Source organism: Adiantum capillus-veneris, chromosome 29 (genome assembly GCF_014529385.1).
Source record: "Adiantum capillus-veneris isolate H3 chromosome 29, ASM1452938v2, whole genome shotgun sequence".
Classification (NCBI taxonomy): domain Eukaryota; kingdom Viridiplantae; phylum Streptophyta; class Polypodiopsida; order Polypodiales; family Pteridaceae; genus Adiantum; species Adiantum capillus-veneris.
The window spans coordinates 36,808,719-36,828,626 of record NC_140959.1 but is presented as its reverse complement, the minus strand read 5'-3'; the positions used below and the strand labels follow the sequence as shown (position 1 = coordinate 36,828,626).

Sequence of the window (19,908 nt, the reverse complement as noted above, 5' to 3'; positions counted from 1 at the left end):
CCCTTGAATGTTCCAGTTAGAGTGCGTCTCTCATCGGCGATCACTCTTACCCTTTTCCTATTGGACCGACAAGTCCGGTACTTGACTCTACCAAATAAATAATACAGTGTCGGTTGTAGGTGATAGGAATGTGCGTGAGGGTTAACACTTTCCGAGCAACTTTCTAACATCTTGACTGCAGGCAACTCTCCTTCCACAGGCAATAGTGCTTCCTTTCCATATACTAAATGAAATGGAGTAAACCCTGTACCTGTCTTTACCGAAGTACGGTAAGCCCATAATGCACTAGGCAATTCCAAATCCCATTTCTTTCCTTGGTGCTCTGTCACGTTCGAAAGAATTTGTACCAACTCACTATTGAATCTTTCATTTAAGCCATTACATTGTGGATAATAAGGAGTGGTATACTGGTGCCTAATCTTCATCTTCGTGCATAAAAAGTCTAATAGTTTAACTCTAAATCTTGGTCCCTTATCCGAAAATAGCTCTAGTGGCAACCCAAACTTGCAACATATTTCATCGTACACAAATTTTGCCACATCCTTTGTAGTGATTTGTTTTACTGCTGTTGCCTCTGCCCATCTAGAGAGATTGTCCACTGTAGTCAAAATATAGCTTTTGCCCTTGCTTGTGGTAGGTAACGGGCCTATTGCATCAATCCTCCACTTTTCAAACACATCAAATGCCATAATGGTTTTTCGTAGCTCTGGCTTCAACACTCTCTTCCCAAATGCTTGACATCTATTGCAAGACTTACACCAATGGTGAACATCCTTGTGTAAACTAGGCCATACATACCTCTCTTGCAAGATCTTATGCAAGGTGATCTTTAGAGCAAAATGTCCGCCACATGCGCCTTCATGGTTTTCTTCCAACACTCTATAAAGCTCCTCCCGCCAAGGTACACGTCTCAACACAAAATCAACCCCTTTCATGTATAAGACATCACCAATCAATTTGTACTTGGATGCTCTACGCACAAAACCATACTTATTAGACTTTTGAATGTCCTTCGGAATGATTCCTGTTAGTGAAAACTCCTCTTCTTGCACCAAACTTTCCCCCGGCCATGATAAAGAGGTAAATTGGTCCTCATGACAAATAGCTTCTCAATCATGCTTTGAGCTGCTTCATGTGCCTCTATTTAGAGCACGTTCAATGTGTCTGATGCTCCATGCTTCAAACGTTTTTAACAGGCCTTTAATTCTGAAACAAATTTCCTTCAATGAGGCGTTCTTGCTCTTCCACACACCCAACACTTGCTTCACAACTAACAAGGCATCACCTTTTATGCTCAACCTTCTAATCCTATGTTTCAAACAAATGTGTAATCCAACTTCCAAAGTAATATATTCAGCCTCATTGTTACTATGAACATCCAATTTGAACCCTCTCTTGCATACTAGCTTCCCCTCTGGATCATAAAGTGCTATACCCCCTGAAGCCGCATCATGGCTCTTTCTGTATGAGCCATCAAAGAACAACACATGTGCCTTGCTGATCTGTGGCACTTCTTCAACTACCCTTCTCACCACTTCTTCCTTGACAAGAAGGGGATTCTCTTTATAAGTCAACAAATTAGCTAGGGTAGCTCTTGTACTCTCTTTCACTAGAAAAGAGAACTCAAACCATAGTTACCGGGGAACGCCCCCTAGCCCCCGTTCCGGCGTTCCGGGGGGCAGTTCCCTTCCCGAACGTTCCGGAACGTCCCGGAATGTCTGACGTTCTGGGTGGCCAATGCAAACCGGAACGGCCGTTCCGGAACGTTCCGAAACGCCCCTGGACCGTTCCGGAATGTCCCTGGAACGGCCAACGGCTACAAACAAATTTGGAACGGCCAACGGCTACAAACAAATTTGGCAAAAATTGAAAAAATTGAAGTAAATGTTTGGGCTTCTTTTGAAAGTGTGCAAGGCCTCAAGGACTCATAAAATGCACCCCCCTCCCCCTTTCTCTTCACAAGCTAATCCTCAAGGCTCAAGCTCTCTCCCTCTCACTCTCAAGATCTCTCCCTCTCAAGACTCACTCTCTCAAGGCTCAAGGCTTCAAGCCTTCAAGCTCTCTTCCTCTCCCTCCCACTCTCTCAAATCTCTCCCTCTCCATCTCACTCTCTCTCTCTCTCTCTCTCTCTCTCTCTCATCATCTAGTCATAGCAAGGTTGAATGGTCTTCAAAACGAGTTTTTTGTGAGTATTAGAGTCAAAGCACTCTAATACTGCTTGTATTTAAACACAAGGAGCTAAAAATTGCACTATTTGGGTGTTTTTTATACCTCCCGTTCCGCGACGTTCCCGTTCCGGACCCCTAGCCGTTCCCCCGTTCCGCGGGGATCCCGTTGCCGTTCCCGTTCCGCGTTCCGGGTAACTATGACTCAAACTCTTACAGCTCAATTACCATTTCTTGACCACGTTTGACATGTTAGTGCCATTAATTAAATGTGGTAAAAAGGAGTAACTCGTTAAGAAAACAAAAGGTTGTGGTAGCAAGTAATGACAAAATCGTCGACAAGTAAATATTACATTGGCCATCACTAGCTCTACTTCCAACAATTTTCTTTCTGCTACCAACTTCACTCAGCTTGCATAATACATTGGCCTCATATAATGGCTGCCCTCCCCTTTTGCAATAGCATGGCTCCAATGGCATCATCCTCTACTGATGGATTTACATAAAACAATTACTCCCAACACTCATGGTGTTCAACCCTACCGCTGTAGACACAAAAGTCGTCCATGAAATCTTTAACACAACTACCAATAATGGTGACAATACCCAATTGCTCTCTCTTGATAGAAGGATGGTCCATTTGTCAACCCAAATGGCAATACCCGTGTAGCAATAACAACCCCATGGCGTAATGAAAGTTGTCTGTGTTCGGTCTTTAAGAGCAATCTTCAATTGAAGATAGCCTGAAAAACCATCACACACGTTGTACCTTTCACTGAATCCAAGATCTAATCGATGAATGGAAGAGGATATGGGTTCTTTTTAGTGGTTGCGTTTAAGGGTTTAAAATCCACACAAATCCTCCACTTTCCATCCTTCTTTGGGTAGACCACTATTGGACTCACCCATTCTGTGGTCTCCACTGGGACTATGAACCCTGCCTTCAATAACTTGTCCATTTCTTCCCGCAAGGCTTCCATCTTCTCTTGACCCATCCTTCTTAGCCTTTGCCGCACTGGCTTAGAAGCACCTTCTTTCAGCTCTATATGCATCTCTTCTCCTTTGAACCCTCTAATCTCTTCATATGAAGTAATGAACAAATCAGGAAAACTAGCCAGCATGTCCAAATATATCTCCTTCTCCATAGCTGAGAGATCTCCACCGATCATTTGTGTCATCAATTCCTGCTTCTTTGTCAATTCAACCTTGGTTTGCATCAGCCCTTCAATCACTTCATAAGCCCCTTCACTTTTATCTTCAATCTCATTTGCAAATGCAACAAAACCAGACTCATTGATTTCTTTGTCCATCATAAGAAATGCAACATCAACATCCTCATCATTGTTGGTAGTACTATCAATGTCCTCGTCGGTCACTATGGAATAGTCTTTATCACTAGAGTCATCCTCATCTTCATAAAGTTCCTCCAATAGTTTCCTTGTGTCCATATTATATAGCTTCTTGGCACGTGTCTTTCCATAGAGGCTAATCGTACCACGTCTCCAATCTTGAACAGCTCCCACTGCACGTAACCATGGTCTGCCCAGTATAATAGGATATGCTCCCAACCCTGCTGGCATCACATGAAAATCAACCACCGTCTTTGTATCATACGCCTCCACTTCTAAGCTCTTTACAACACCCAAACATTTTACTATCTGATGGTTTGTCAATCTGATCTGAAAGCCTAACACCCCAGTCACTGTAAGACCCATCTTCTCAACGCATGAGTGTGTTATAACTTATGACACATATTTGGGCTCCGCCATCAACATAACCTTGTTCCATATTTTATCTTCTGTGCCACACATTTACTATTGAGCAAATGTCTGGTAGCTCATCCATCGCCGACACCTTCACTGAACCTCTCTCTAGTTCTTTCTCCATTGGGTTAACCATCCTCTTCCACTGTCGCTTTAGCTTATGCACCATCTCTATAAGCTGCCCAAAAGTAACATCTGCTTTCCTGCTTGTCAGATCCTCCTTCAAGTCATAGCTTAATTGCCCATCCCCTAGTGGAAAATTTGAAACATGAAACTTGCGACGAGCCCTTCTTTTCCTCTTGGCCTTGACATCATGGCCTTCATGGCTCTTTCCCTTCTTCTTACTAGGACTTGCGTCACTTCTTCCTTCCTTATCCTGTGTGGTCCTCTTCCCAATAAGCATCACTAATGTATCCTCCAATTTTGTTGCCTTCTCCAAGATGACCACACTTATCACTGGGCTGATGTGTCCCAACTCTCCGCAATTATAACACGTGGGCGTCTATCTCCAGACTCTACCATTGCTTTGTGCAACACCATTCCTGGGTCTTTCTTCACCTCATGGCTGATTTGCAAACCTCTGCGACCTCAATTATTTCCCACATTACCTAGCATGTTTAGGCTGAGATTCTTCATTAAATCTACCACTTGCCTTAGCCCATCATCTTGCACTGCTGTAGTGACCACTGCTGGCATAACTTGAGGAGTAACAGAAACCACTGGTTCATGATGAACCCGTGGCATGTGACCTTGCAAAGAATCCATAGGCTGAAACTCAGACCTCCTGGGCAAAGACTCTAGTCCTAGCTGACTCATTCTTCTCAGCTTCCACTCTTTGTTCCTCGCTACATCTAGTGCATCTTCATATGTCCTAGGCTTCTTTAGCTCCATTCTCCAAGGTATTTTCTCCCAAAGACCAGCTAAGAACCTGTCCTTCTTCATCATGTCAGGTGGGGATAACTGTGGTGCTAAGGCCTTGCACATCCGCTCCCATGCCATTGAAAACTTACTTATGTACGCATTTACTGGCTCACCTTCCCTTTGCACCAAACCGTGTACTTCTTGCCACACTTTTTGAGGATCTTCTGTCTTCATAAACTCCACTTCCAATCCATGCCTTAGATTGTCCCAACTTAATCTCACAGGTGGATCAGCGCACACAACTCCTCTTCAAATGCTTTGGACCACACTCGTGCATCACTCTCCAAATAAATCTGGAGAAGACGTAACATTTGCGCAGGATCATGAATCTAGTTGCTAATGCAGGCTACCCAAGTTTCGATGCTTTGAGAACCCCTTCTAGCACAGATGCAAGAACCCAAAACTTTTTACTGTCTCAATCCCCAGAAACTTCAATAGAGCTCAAGCTTTAGAAAAGGATGAACACATGCACATCAAATGAGTTTGCATAGTTAATCATTTGAATTACAACAGGCAAAGGGGATTCCAATATCTCTCTTAATCTTCTTGGCCCAAACATAAAGACTATGCGTTGCTGGAAAAAAATCTTCCTGTCCACATGTAATGTGCAGCGGAAGTGGATGTTGAACTTTGCTCAAGATGAGTGCTCCGAACTGTGCTCAAGGTTCCTTTTATAGGGAAGGGAGAGCCTTCCGTTCTTAATGAGAGAGTGCAATGGACACAAACAAAGTGAATGGACACTGTGAGTGAAGGTGCATGAGACTGAGAGAGAAAGAAGAGAATACGACACCAGAGACGTAAAACCCTCCTCCAAGGGCACCACACTTGATAGCGAGAGTGGTCTACTATTGATTGCACAATCTGGTACAATGGTTGATGCAAATCTAATGGGCTATGTCGAGGCCGACGGTTTGGACGACGAGGACGAGACTTTGGCTGAAAAATGAGTGCTTTGAATCTGCAACTGCTTGCTGAATTTCTACTACAAAAACGCTGATCATAGGCTGCTGAAAACGCTAAGTTTGCTGTCCCAAAAACGCAGGTCCATGGGCTGAAGTGGCTGGCCTTCTATGGCTGAAATCGCTGATGCAATGATGCTGAAAAACGCTGCCCAGCTGCTGTAAAAATGCTGTGGGAAAACGCTGTCAAACTGTAATGGGAATCGTTGATCTTGCTGGGCTTCACAAGCGCTGAAGGCTGAGGTTTCCAAGGCTGAAAATGCTGAAGGGCTGAGGTGAGGGAAAACGCCAGTCTGAGGGGTGGTTCTTGTCTTGCTTGAGAAGGTTCTCTAGAGGCCTGCTGCACTGAGTGCCTGATGCTCTCCTTCTTCTGCCAGAAATGCTAGTGCTAGGGTTTCCTTATATATTAACTTAGGCAAATTGCCCTACCCAATTCCCAACAAAAGTCACTTAAAAATACCAAGTGAAAAAATGTCACAAATATGGGAAATAGGTTTAATGCACTGGAAAATGCTCTTGATCAGGGTAGAATCCGTACGTACGTACGGTACCATTCTGTACGGTACGGTACAATGCGGCATAAATTTTTTTTTGGGGCGTTTTCTGCTCGGACGAATTCCGCTAGGGGGCGCTTTCAGATGGGCTTATTAGTGTGAAGGGGGGAAAGCCTTAGGCTTTTTTAATCGACCACTGTAGCAAAAGAGTCTCTGTTCTGTTACAGAGAAGTCTGCAGAGCAGCGCACAAGTCCTGGAGAGCCGAGCTACGCGCGTGAAAAGGTACTGCTTCTGCCACCATGCACTCCATACTCCTCATGTGTGTGCACTCTTTTGCATTTGCAATGTGCAGGATTCATTATGTCGCGTAAAACCAACCCCAACTGGTCGCTCTACACCAATGTTTTGAGCATCATCACGACCACTTCTCAGCAAGGTTCCGGCACACGCTTATGGCAATGCAAGTATTGTGGGGACCAGTACACCAGCACTATTACGCGAGTCAAAAAGCACTTGACGGACATCGGGTGCACTGATCAGATTGGTGCATGTGAGAAAATACCACCACCTTTGAGGGAACAACTTATTCAAGAGTATTTTCCTGTTGGTGCTCTTGGTTTGAGAGGTGCTCCCAGCACACAGGATGCTTTACATGATGCTTTTGTTAGAGAGCTGGAGTCTTTAGGTGCGGAGACAGAGGTTGGAGGAGGTTCGGCCTCCATGCAACCCCCTACTTCTAGGAAGAGAGCACGTGTTGGTGGTGAAGGTGAGGATTCCTTGCCACGTGAAAAAGATACATCTAAAACACCAACGCAGACCACTTTGCCTAGTCGCATCTCTTCTCAGGCTTGGGTGAAAGAGTGTCAGAGGGTGGCATAGATGGAGATATGTCGCACTCTTATTGAGTGCAACACATCTTTCAATGTTTTGCGCACAGATCAGTGGAAAAGAATGGTAAAAGCCATTGCACAGGTGGGGCCTACTGAGACATGGACAGGTTTTGATTACACAAAGATGCGCACCACTATGTTAGATGAACAGAAGGCCTTAATTGACAAGGCACTTACGCCTGTGAAAGCTGGATGGAAGGAGTTCGGATGCACCATTATCTCAGATGGTTGGGCAGACATACGCAGACGACACATAATCAATATCCTTGTGTCTTCTGCTTTGGACACCTATTTCTTGCGTGCTGTGGATGCAGGAAAAGCAGGGGAAAAGATCACGGCTGAGTTTATTTTTGGTCACATCAAAACAGCCATAGAGGAGGTTGGCAAGGAGAATGTTGTGCAGGTGGTGACAGATAATGCAGCTAATTGCAAGGCAATGGGATTTATGGTTGAGCAACAGTTTCTTGGCATAGTGTGGACTCCATGTGCTGCATATTGTTTGGATTTTCTCATGGAGGATATTGGCAAACTTTCATGGGTGCAGCCCATAGTTGCAGATGTAGTCAAGGTCACCACATTCTTTCGGAAGAAACATCAGGCTCTTGCTCTTCCGCAGCCATAGCACTTTGGATATGGTTCGACCTTCAAAAACTAGGTTTGCCTACATTTACTTGGTTTTACAGAGGCTCTACAAACTTAGAGATCCACGACTACATACAGTGGTGGATCCAAAATGGCGAGGCATGTCAAGATCGCAGGATGAATCTACAAAATACTTGTAGAGGCGGATCCTTGATGAGAGCTTTTGGCAGGAAGTGCACGCTCTTTCAGTGGCACTCGAGCCAGTCTACATCCTCCTTCGATTGACGGATATGGAGGGATCGACCTTGGGATTAGTCTATCATCTGTTTATGTAGATGAAAGACCACGTTTCCAAATGCGATCTGTTGACTATTGATCGGTAAGGGTTCCTCATGTTCTAATGGTTGTCTATTTTAATTATCAAGTCTAAGTTATAACTTGTATTGACAAGTTGTTTTGATATTTCAGCCGATGAGATTTATTGGGATGTGTTGAGAGCCGCTGGATTTTCATGAGCCGTCCCATACATGCGATGGCTTGCCATGCTTCATTCTCTCTACAGGTCGCCAGAGCTATGGAGTGATACCTTGCTCAACACAAAACAATCAGAGTATGTTGGGCTCATGTTTTCAGAGGATGATCAGCTTGGGATAGACAAGGAATTCACCGACTACATGAATGGCATTGGCGCTTCTTTCACGAGAGCAGCTTCTTTGAGGAAGGAAGCCACAAAGTATCCTTTGACGTGGTGGCACTCGTATGGGAGAGTTGGTCTTCCCAACCTCTCACGCATTGCTCTTCGTATCCTTTCTCAGGTTAGGAAACTGCCATCCCCATGTACATTGTATATATCATTTTAAACTTTTAACTTCATCTTTATATTACTTGACACTTGTCACTCTCTTGCTGATGATTGCGCTCTTGCTTGAGCACTGAGCATTGCTCGGCTGGAGCATGTGAGCGCAATTGGAGTGCTTACTCTCTCATACACACGAAGATTCGAAATCGCCTTAGTACTTCTCAGTTGGAGAAGTTGGTGTATTGTAGAGCCAACATGAGGCTCGTGCGGAGTTACCATTCTTTGGGGCAACCCAAACAGGTAATTATCTTGATGTTGGCCACTGTAAACTCAACCTGCAAGCATATGCCATAAATAAGTCAGTTTAACTTTATTTTACTCTTCAACAGGTTGATGCGACAGAGCTGAAAATGGTAGATGATCCTAGACCAGAGGAGGTGGACTGACAGATTAGAGACGAGCAGGAGCAGATTCTCAGAGAGCTGCATAGAGAGCTTGAGAGCGTGGATCGTCGTGTGACTAGATCACTTGCACGAGCTCTTAGCCTTCCTCTACGCACGGTGGGAGGAGATCTAGACACTGTGAGACGAGAGAGTATTCGCAGGGGGAAGCTTCCTATTCACTCCATTCACAGGCGAGCGAATGAAGCTGTCCGGCTCATCCATGCAGAGATTGCTGATATGCTTGAGGAGGCTTGTGGTGCAGAGGTGCTTTTACCAGAGTTGACATATGCTTTTACCTTGAGTTTGATGAGGAGGGCAATGTCCTTGATGATGGGGGCTTGCTCTCTACCGACGATTCATCTTCCGCATCTGACACAGACTTTTGAGGCCGCACGTCTTAGTGCACACTGGTGACTGCATGCTTTGGAGGACAGGCTGCAACAGACTTTTATTGTTATTATGGCATTGTAGTATTTCACAATACTTTGTTTTGGATCTTGATTCAGTTTGTATGGTATATGTCGACTTCTGGATTGGTTTTCTCATTGAGTATTGAGTCTTGAGTCATTAAGTTTTATGATCAATATGTTCATTTTAAGCATTGCATTGTTAATGAGGCTGAATTTTGAAAGGTCTGTGAACTTAAATTTAGTGTAATTGTCTTTTTTTACAAATGGTACGTACCTATCACGTACCTAAAGGTTGGTTCAGTACGGAAGTACGTTCCATACGTACCTAAACCGTACCGTACACTACGTACCTTTCCACCTTGCTCCTGATGGTAATGCTGATGTACATGCTGATGTTCATGTTGTGTGCAACCAAAGGATATGCATCTAATCTAAGTGTCTGGACATGCACGGTCTGCGAACAGACTCACAACAGTGCCAGATTACTTCCTATTCTAGACTTACTTGACTGAAAAACTGGTCATGCTGTAGCTTGTGCACAGACACATAGGGTTGGATGTGTCACGTGACATCCCCTCCTTTTCAAAGTGAGGTACTGGTACGGAACTGTATGGTGTCGAGGGAGATCGCCAATAGGGTCTGGAATCCTGTGAAGGACTTTTCGCCGGCCCACTCTGATGTGTGGGTCGTGTGATACTTGAACTTCATAAAGGTCTGCAACGCTTGCTTCTTTGGGCCGCGCCGAAAGCGACACAAAATCATTTGTAGCTCCTTCAATGCTTTAACTTTGTCTATGGACGTAGGTCCAGCTTCTTTAAGAATCTTTAGAGCTGAAAATTCCTGAAACCACTTTGAACACAAAAACATGAACATACCTATTTCATGTAAAGTGATTGGAAAAATTCTAGTCTTCTCTAAAGACTGTGCATGCAATGTAGATGAATATAGAGACGGAGTGCCAAACCGTTCATCGAACACATGCAAACAATGGGGTCGAATCTTGACTTTCTGATCTAAATCAATCAACTGTGGCAAAACACAATGGAAATGCCCATGCTTGATGTTCAATCTTTCTTTTGCTCTTTCGGATAGTGTGTCATGCCAAGGAAGAGACATGTAATGTGAATTCCTTGGGTGCAAACAGATCATCTTTTCATGAGTAATCCGTATACATCCGTGCTCATTCATGAGTTAATCGTGCTCATCGTACAATATGTCATGCCTGTGAACAGGGATCACATAAGGACGGTGACTAAAATACAAGAAAGCATCACGAATGAAACACTCGAACAATGCGTGCTGACTAATCATTCGAACACATAATACTTCTTGGTGGGGTTCTTGGGACCTCGACTTGAGAGCCAAGATCGGTTCTTCGTGATTGATCGAATCTGCAACGAGGTTAGCTTCGCTAGAAAAAGCATCAACTAAACCATCATCCTGGCGAACAATCACATCATCTTCTTGCAAATCATCATGCTTGTGAGAAATCACATCTTGATTATGCTCATCATTATGCTTATCATCATGCTTGTCATTATCATGCAAATCAAATGTGTCATGCTTTGGAGAAGACGAGATTGAGAGAGTCTCCTTCTCCTGAATCCTTTCAATCTTCATGTGCACATTAGAAATGAGAGATAAAGAATGAACAACTTGCTCTCTACGAATGGCAATGGGAGAGTCACTTTTGGCATTGAAGGTGAACGTATTTTCCGTCCAATCAATGAGAGGGTTTTACTCACGAAACCATCATATCACCTCCTGAGAGAGGAGAGGCTAAAACTTTTCTACGGAAAGCAGCTTGTTGAACTGTAAACGACACATCCTGAGACTACGCCAATCGTCCTTCAATCGTGCGAGATACTGGGGTGGCATAAACCGTGCCTTGAGCTTGTCTTGGAAGTCGGCCCAATTAAAAGAAAGGGGCGTGTCTTCGTCGGCTTCATCTAGATACGCGGCCAACTGTGCCTCTTGCCATGCGTGGTACCAATTAATGGCATCACTGGCAAGGTACATGGTTGCCGTCAAAACCTTGCTATTGCCTGTCCTCTTAGTTGTCGCAAAATAAGCATTAAATTGATGCAACCAAGAATAGATAACCGTAGCATTCATCTTACAATCATACTTACTGAAAGTGATCTTCTCTGTGACATGGTTGTTGGAGTCCGAATCTCGGCTTGCGGCACTGGATAAACTACCATGTCTTTCACTCTGTGTCGCACGCTCTGCTTGTCTTTCTTCGGCCGCCAAGCGCGCTTGATCACGCTCACGCTCCAAGGCAACGCGATTTGCTTCTTGTTGTGCCATCATGTCCATCATCGACTTGACCAAAGCCTCCATAGGATTTGGTACAACCCGTGGCATAGATGGGGAAGGAGGAGGGTCAGAAAAACCTCCTTGGTGGTGAGATTCTTCTTCGCTATTGTCATGCCCATCACCTTTATGCGAAGTATCCATTCCGCTTCGGGTGATGACCATACACTGTGATCTTTGGTTCTTAAGTTCACGAGGAACTTGGGTTCTTGAGGGTCTTGAGGTTATTGGGGGTCTTGAGTTTCTTGAGTTCTGAGGGTCTTGAGGCTCTTGAGCTTCTTGAGTTCTTCTTTCGCTTGCAATCTGTGTTAGAGAAGGATCTTCTCTTCACCCGAGTTCTGCTCTTTCCCGCGGGCGCACCCCTTGGCGGCCTTGCGCTCACACCAAGGTTGCTTTATGTCGATTGGCCGGCCGCTAAGTGCACGGTCCGCTCTCAATGAGTGAAAAGAGGCACAAGGGGAGGCTGGACAAGCCCTTCTTTCTTGTGTTTCCTATCACTCTTCAAAAACACAATTAGGAATCGACACGCCCAAGAGGACTTGGATTACCTGCGATCGCAACAAGCAAAAACATAAAGAAAAAATTCTTGTGGTTCTTGTGATTCTTTCCTTGAGTGATAGAACACTACCAAAGCTCTGATACAAATGTAAGGTGCAGGGAGAGCCTTTCGTTCTTAATGAGAGAGTGCAATGGACACAAACAAAGTGAATGGACACTCTGAGTGCAGGTGCATGAGACTGAGAGATAGAGAAGAGAATGATACAAGAGACGTTGTAAAACCCTCCTCCAAGGGCCCCACTCTCGATGGCGAGAGTGGTCTACTATTGATTGCACAATTTGGTACAATGGCTGATGCAAATCTAATGGGCTATGTCGAGGCCGACGGTGTGGACGACGAGGACGAGACTATGGCTGAAAACCGAGTGCTTTGAATCTGCAACTGCTTGCTGAATTTCTACTGCAAAAGCGCTGATCACAGGCTGCTGAAAACGCGAAGTGTGCTGTCCCAAAAACGCTGGCTGAGGCTGTTCCAAAAACGCAGGTCCATGGGCTGAAGTGGCTGGTCTTCTATGGCTGAAATCGCTGATGCAATGATGCTGAAAAAGGCTACCCAGCTGCTGTAAAAACGCTGTGGGAAAACGCTGTCAAACTGTAATGGGAATCGCTGATCTTGCTGGGCTTCACAAGCGCTGAAGGCTGAGGTTTCCAAGGCTGAAAACGCTGAAGGGCTGAGGTAAGGGAAAACGCCAATCTGAGGGGTGGTTCTTGTCTTGCTTGAGAAGGTTCTCCAGAGGCCTGTTGCATTGAGTGCCTGATGCTCTCCTTCTTCTTCTGCCAGAAATGCTAGTGCTAGGGTTTCCTTATATATTAACTTAGGAAAATTGCCCTACCCAGTTCCCAACAAAAGTCACTTAAAAATAATAAGTGAAAAAATGTCAAAAATAGGAAAAATAGGTTTAATGCACTGGAAAATGCTCCTAATGGATTCTGATGGTAATGCTGATGATCATGTTGTGTGCAACGAGAGGATATGCATCTAATCTAAGTGTCTGGACATGCACGGTCTGTGAACAGACTCACAAAAGTGCGAGATCACTTCCTATTCTAGACTGACTTGATTGAACTGAACCCTAGTCATGCTGTAGCTTGTGCACGGACACATAGGGTTGGATGTGTCACATGCCACCACATGAACATTTATCTGGATTCTTTGTGCAGGAGTGAACTGAGGTCCGCCATGATAATCCCTTAAAGGCAAACCATGCCGTTCCAAGAAAGCACACTTGACTAATTACCCTCTGAGTTTGCCAAAATTTCAGCAGCATAACAACATAAATGGCTCAAAAGACCAAAAAACCAGCCGTCACAACTTGGAAAAATTTTGGTAGAGTTTCCCCAGAAGTAGAGCAGTAAGAACCCAAAATATAGACTGTATATGTATGCATAACCTGCCAACAATGGAACCCAAGCATCAAGTAGGAATCACTAGCACATAGCCTATGACGAGGTCACGAAAAGGGTGCTCCAGCCACGTGTATCACCGAAAGGATCTCACATTTGAGAATTCCCTAGCTCAATAAAACCTCACCACGACCCTCTCACGAAGGTTTATGCAAATATCGTATAGTTAAGGCTCAGAAATGACTATCTTCCAGAAGAAGTCTCAGATATGGCTGGGACTTCCAAATAAAACCAAGTATGGTTCCACAAAGGCGTACAATGGCAGTATCCATAAGTAACGTACAATACTAAACAATGCGCTCAAACATGCGCCAAATGATGCATACCCACGGCAACTGCAAGTGACTTTCACTTGTCAGTATATCACTCTACTCCAGCTACCTATACCTGTGTGAATCACTTGTATCTGTACCTGTAACCTGTAACGTGTAATCTGTGATCTGTAATCTGCAACCTGTAATCCCGAAGCTGAAGGTACTCAAAGAAGATCCTCCATGGGGGCGCGAAAAGAATGTGAGCGGGATGGAAACACACACGCCTCCATGATCATTCGACACACTCTTGGGATAATACACACACACACACACACACACACACACACACACACACACTATGAGGCACCACTCGGCTTACACAATTCACCTAGCCGAGACAAGGAACACACCAATGTAGTGAGAGGAGAGAGTATCCATTTGTCCACTCAACACAGACACACACACACACACACACACATATAAATCAGCTCAAAGGAGGAAGATTTTTGATGCTTAGGTACAATTGAGCTTGGGCCGACACCAATGGGGCAAATAGCTCACACCATATGAATGAAATATGCCAGATACAGTCACAAATTTGAGCAGAGGGTTCGCTCACAGGAGAAACTTACACAGCCAAAACAACAGGAAACAATGAGGAATTTGGCAAAATGGACAGCGCCATTGCATTTGAACGGCCAAAAATCCCAGTCTACAATATCAAAGTGCTCAAATCCGAGCTCGGATGAGCAGTTTATGGCCAAAACAGGCTCCAAAAACAACAAAAATCGAGTTGCGGCTGTTCCTCCTCTTCTCTCCACATTTTTTCTGGTTTTTTCTCAGGTTTTTCAGTGTCTACACTTCACTTTATTCCTTGGGCACCTTTGGCCTTTTGATTGACCTCAAATGGATCCCGAACAAGCCAAACCCACGCAGTGCGTTTTTGTCACCCTTCTACATCCATCTGCACACCTGGCACTCAACTTTTCCCAATAATGCATCCCGCAATCACGTGAAGTGACCCCCAAATATAGTTCTCATGATGACCTTTCTGTATAATTGATCACAAGAAAACACCCACGTTGTGTCCTCACTTACCCACGTGCAAATCTTGATCCCATTCGTCCTCCTGACGCCATTGGATGCCACTTGACACACCTGCTTACCTCATGGCGTCGGCCCGCTGATAGCTTCCTCGAGAAGTTTTACGCTCTACCAACTCCTCATTATTATAGAAAAAAATATTGATAGTGGTGATGATGAAAATCGATGTACTACGTACAGACTGTCCTACCTGTACACATGTGGGCCCCACGTAACCACCTGGCTTTGGAAAATGGGCAATTCTTTATTCGATGCACCATGCATGTGTATGTACATATGCGCAATCACTTCTTCCAAAAAACTCCTAACAGCGTGAGACCATGTACTCTCCTCTCAAGTCGAGAAGAAAGTTGAAAGGATAGACGAGTGTAGAAAAGCAGAAACCGTACTTGCAGAAAGAGTTGCACAGAGCTCTTGAAAAAAAGATAACAAGATAACGAAAAGTTTGAAGCACTCTCGGAAGAAGAAATTATTGGTGGATTTTCCCGGCTATTTGGGCCGGAAGTCGACTTTCGAGGTGGCAAGCAGATCTGAGAAGCGTGTTTGTTTCGAGGATGTCTTCAGAGAGTTCTGATAGTTCGTCGTCCTCTAAGTTCTAGTGAGGATGGTCATCACGGCTTGGCATCATTTGAGAATGAATAAGAAAGGTACATTGGATGACTATTGCCAGAGGTTTTGCGATACTTATTTGCCAGTGTCTTCGTTCGGAAGATTAATTTGGGACACCAGATTGAGCGGTTTTGCTGTGGTTTGAAGCATTTGGAATGCATGCCGGCTCATTGACTTATCCTACGGACGAGATAGTATCCACCCCACCAAGGCAAGAGTCTTTCAATGAAGAGAATGAATCAGGGGAACCGGATGACAGCTCATCACAAGATTCCGGAGCAGTAAGAGAATCAGATGGTAGGGCATCCGAGGGTTACGACGAACTAAGGGAACCAGATGCAAGTTCATCTCAGGATTCTGGAGACGAACAAGGATTTAATGATAGTGCGTCTCAGGGTTCCGACGATTGAGACCTACGTGCGAGGCTACCCACAGGTCCCAGGACACAAGGAAAGAAAAGAAAGGGAATCAGCTGATTCGAGAAGTCCACAAATCCAGATTGAGGTGCCAAGGACAGGGAGGCGAGCAGGGCTACCAATAGGTCACAGGGCATGAGAAAAGAACAGAAAGGTAAGGTCCGCCAGATAATTTGTTCAAGGGTACTTCTTGGCCCTTGATGCAAAGTGGATGGAGGAGGAGAACCTCGCAAATTTTCTTCAGAGAGAGATGTACCTTGAAGCTTTTGGGCCATTAGCAGTGTCTATGCCAAAAGTTACCAATGAATCAACAGGTTGAATCTGGTGCGGTGCGGACTGCACAAGAGAGGAACCATTCCACTCCTTTGTCACATATTGCCTTGATTGAATAAAGTCACTAATTTTAGGATACTGACAAGCTTACAGTATTTTGCGGAATGACTTTATGATCTGTTTGTAGTGAATTGGAAATTTCTTTAATTGAATTGAAAACATGTGCTCTTTCATGCGTGTATTGTTAGAGACATGTAGAGAAAGATGAAATGTCTGCAACATTTTGTTTGATGAATGATTTGGACTTAGTGCATCTAGACGTTTGCTACAGATTAGAATTGAATATGAATTGAATGAGATTCTAATGCATCAAGATGTCTATCTCGATGAGATGATTGGATACTGTTGGGAGTGCATCAAGAGTTCTGGAAGGATGAGACGACTGCACAGTGATCTAGGTGCATCAAAAGATCTGAACGGAATGAGATGGCTAGATTGAATGATTGAAACACAAGTGGTTTTGTGCGAACTAAGTGTTTGATTTTGTGAACTGCATGCTATGTGTCACAAATTGCTGATGTAACAGACTTGGACACCCCAAGTCAGAAATCCAAAAGAAAATCAGTGACTTTATTCCATCTTGGTAATGTTTGATAAAGGAACGGAGTGACTCCCCTCTTGTGCAGTCCCGTCTGCACCAAATTCAACCCTGCTGATGTGCAGGATCTCTCGGAATAGTTAGAGCTTAGACCGAGAGTCTCAAGGTGAAGTTCCGATATCTGAGGAGTATCTGCTAGGTCCTCCTCCATCCCACTTCGCATCTAGATACCCTTGACAATGCAAACGAAGTTTGCCAATGAGAGGTGTAATGGCAACATCCCTTCCGGGTGCCGCTAGAACAGCCTCCGCCTGTTGCCTTATTTCCTCGGGCGTAATTCAAAGTCGAGCCGCCAATTCGGGTCAAATAAAGTTTGCCTTGGCTCCTCCGTCAAAGAAGATAAAGTCTTCTTGATCTCGCACTTTGCCCCATGCGCGGCAAAGTTTAGTACTTTCATCCATCTGATCAGGGTTGGTCAGGTCCCCACACAATTTGGTACTAGTCTTGCTTTCGTCTTTCCTTTTCTTCCACGTTCTTCATTTGCTCTGGGAACTCTTTGGCCTATCTTCTGATTGTCCCTTGGATGCCTTTTTGGGGCACCGTGCTGATATATGTCCTTGTTTCCCACATTCAAAGCACTTCCCCGTTTTTAAGTACTCGGATATTTGTTCCTCTGTCAGTCGGAGATGTGTATCTTTCTTTTTCTGAAACTTCCCTTTTCTTTTGTTATCATTATTCGAATTCTGTCTAGTCCTAGTTGTCAAAGGTTGATCAGTTGGATACGTAAGAGTAAACCCTTGCTTAGCATGTCCCATCAGTTGTTGTATGGATTCGGACTTCTACAGTAAGCAATAATCTCGTATCTCTTTAGGTAGACCACAACAAAATCTCTTGATTTGTTCTTTAAAAGTGATCTTTTTAAAAGAAGAGGCCGGTAAGAAGGTATCCCAAAATCTTTGACAATAAATATCCAAAGTATTTTCCTTGATCATCCGAAGGTGATTCCAAGCGGTAATCACATCACGTTCGTACTCTTGATTGAGCCAAGAGGAAGTGAAAAGTCGCTTGAACTTTAGCCACTTTGTCAGTGCTTCCTTTTGTAGCAAGAGAGTGGACCACCATGTCTGTACATTTCCTTTCAAATAGGATGCTGCCCTCCGAACCTTGGAGTGCTCTGAATAGCGCCCTCCAGAATAAGCTATGTCGAACTCTTGGATAAAAGCGAGGACCTTGTGGGTATCTTGGAAGCCTAAAAAAGTATCAAACTTAAGTGCTTGTCCACCCTCGAAATCTTTGGTTTTCTTGCTCTCTTGTCCTCGAGAAAGTCATATTGGTTGGCTCTTTACAAGTGCTTCCTCTGAGAATAAAACATTGGTTCATCGGAGTTTGAACTCTTAGAAGAGGATGAAGTCTCCTTCGAGCTATCTAAATATTTTCGAGATCTTCGGTGAATTCTGCTTGTCTTCGCCTTCTTGTTCTTTCCGCATCTTTGGATCTTTCGTCGTTTCTTGCCTTTTTTGTCCTCATCACTGGAATCAGAAGAGGAAGAGCTGTAGGTACTATCAGAAGAGGATGATGACGAACTGGACACACCCTCGAAGTGTACACGCTTCTTTGTTTTTCGTGCATTTGCAAAAGTAGACTGTGACCCAAGTAGCCAGGATAGTCTGGGATCCACTGTGTGCCTTTGAATGGTTCTTGGTCTTCAAAAGTTGGTTGACGCGTCTGTCGACAACGTCGTCGAGTTCATCTTCAGTGAACATCCGTGGAAGAGGAGCTTTCTTCAAAGCTGACCTCAAAGGTGAATCGATGGCCGTACGCCATTGAGAATGCATCTCATCAATCGAGTGCCGGGTCAAAAATTTCGCGTATTGGGGATCTTTAGAATACTCGAGTATCTGTTGTTGACGTTGCATTTCCATTCGTTCATACTCTGTGGGTCGGGGTGGCCCGTATTCTTCTGAATCTCCAGAAAGTGACCGTCGTCCGTTTGAATCTTCCGTGCTTTCACCCGACCCTGAGTTGTCAGGTGGGTTGTTCTGGTCCTTGCGGGATTCGTCGATTGAATCCATGTATGTCGCGATAAGAAGGATCGGATTCTCCTTAGAAGGAAAATCGATTGATGCTTTGATACCACTATAACAGACTTGGACACCCCAAGTCAGGACTCTGGCATGACACAAGAAAATCGCTTAAATTTACTTCACACTTCAATAGATTCGACACGGCCCAGTGTAGTTCTGTGCTAGAGGTATTGGCCCCAAAGTCTGGTGCCCCTCTCGGTGTTTACTTTTATATTAACAATTGAGGAAAGCACAAATTCCGTGAGTGCTCCCAAGAAAATGTGACAGAAGAGAGACCCTTGATACATATTTATAGGCCTATGGCCTTCTCAAAAGTAGTACATGAAAAGCTTGGAGTTCTAAAAGCTTCCTGGCCCAAAAGCTGGCGCTCCAAACTACCAGCGCAATTCGCAGAATTCCGTACGCTACCACGTGAGCAGTGTGCGTAAAACGCGGCCTATCCTTACAGTAATTGCCACGCCAACACTTTCACGATCTCTCTCTTTTATTTTCTCTGTGTGCCCCCAAGGGCCCCATCGAGGACGGGTACCCAATAAGTTGGAACAACTTATGAGTGGACATGCCATGTCATCATTTTGTGACAGCCGATGTGTCAAGCCACTGAAGAATGGAGCCAACTTGCAGATCCCGGCCGAGGGGCCTAAACCCTAGAAGCAATAGAAAAACCAAAAGCAACAGAAGAAGTTTTACCAACTTGCAGAGTCTTGCTGAGTGGCCTATTTTTAAAGACGAGTTCCCACCAACTTATGGGACCACCTCTGATGGGGCCCAGGGATTAAATAAAGCGGGACCAACACACACACACACACACACAAATCTCTCGCGTAAACTGTTGTACACAGCAACAAGCTACATCCTAGCAATT

At 44.5% G+C, this 19,908-nt stretch overlaps 2 protein-coding genes across 5 annotated transcripts in view; both read left to right on the top strand.

The window, feature by feature from the left end:
* LOC147419047 (protein FIP1-like) overlaps positions 1–19,908 on the top strand; it is a 161,059-nt gene that overhangs the window by 41,458 nt on the left and 99,693 nt on the right. The gene's annotated exons all lie outside the window — the stretch shown is intronic.
* On the top strand, positions 6,664–7,815 carry LOC147419051 (uncharacterized). The gene is made up of 2 exons (XM_086505775.1): positions 6,664–7,069; positions 7,241–7,815. Exons 1-2 carry the CDS (start codon positions 6,664–6,666, stop codon positions 7,813–7,815), a joined length of 981 nt encoding a protein of 326 aa, XP_086361901.1.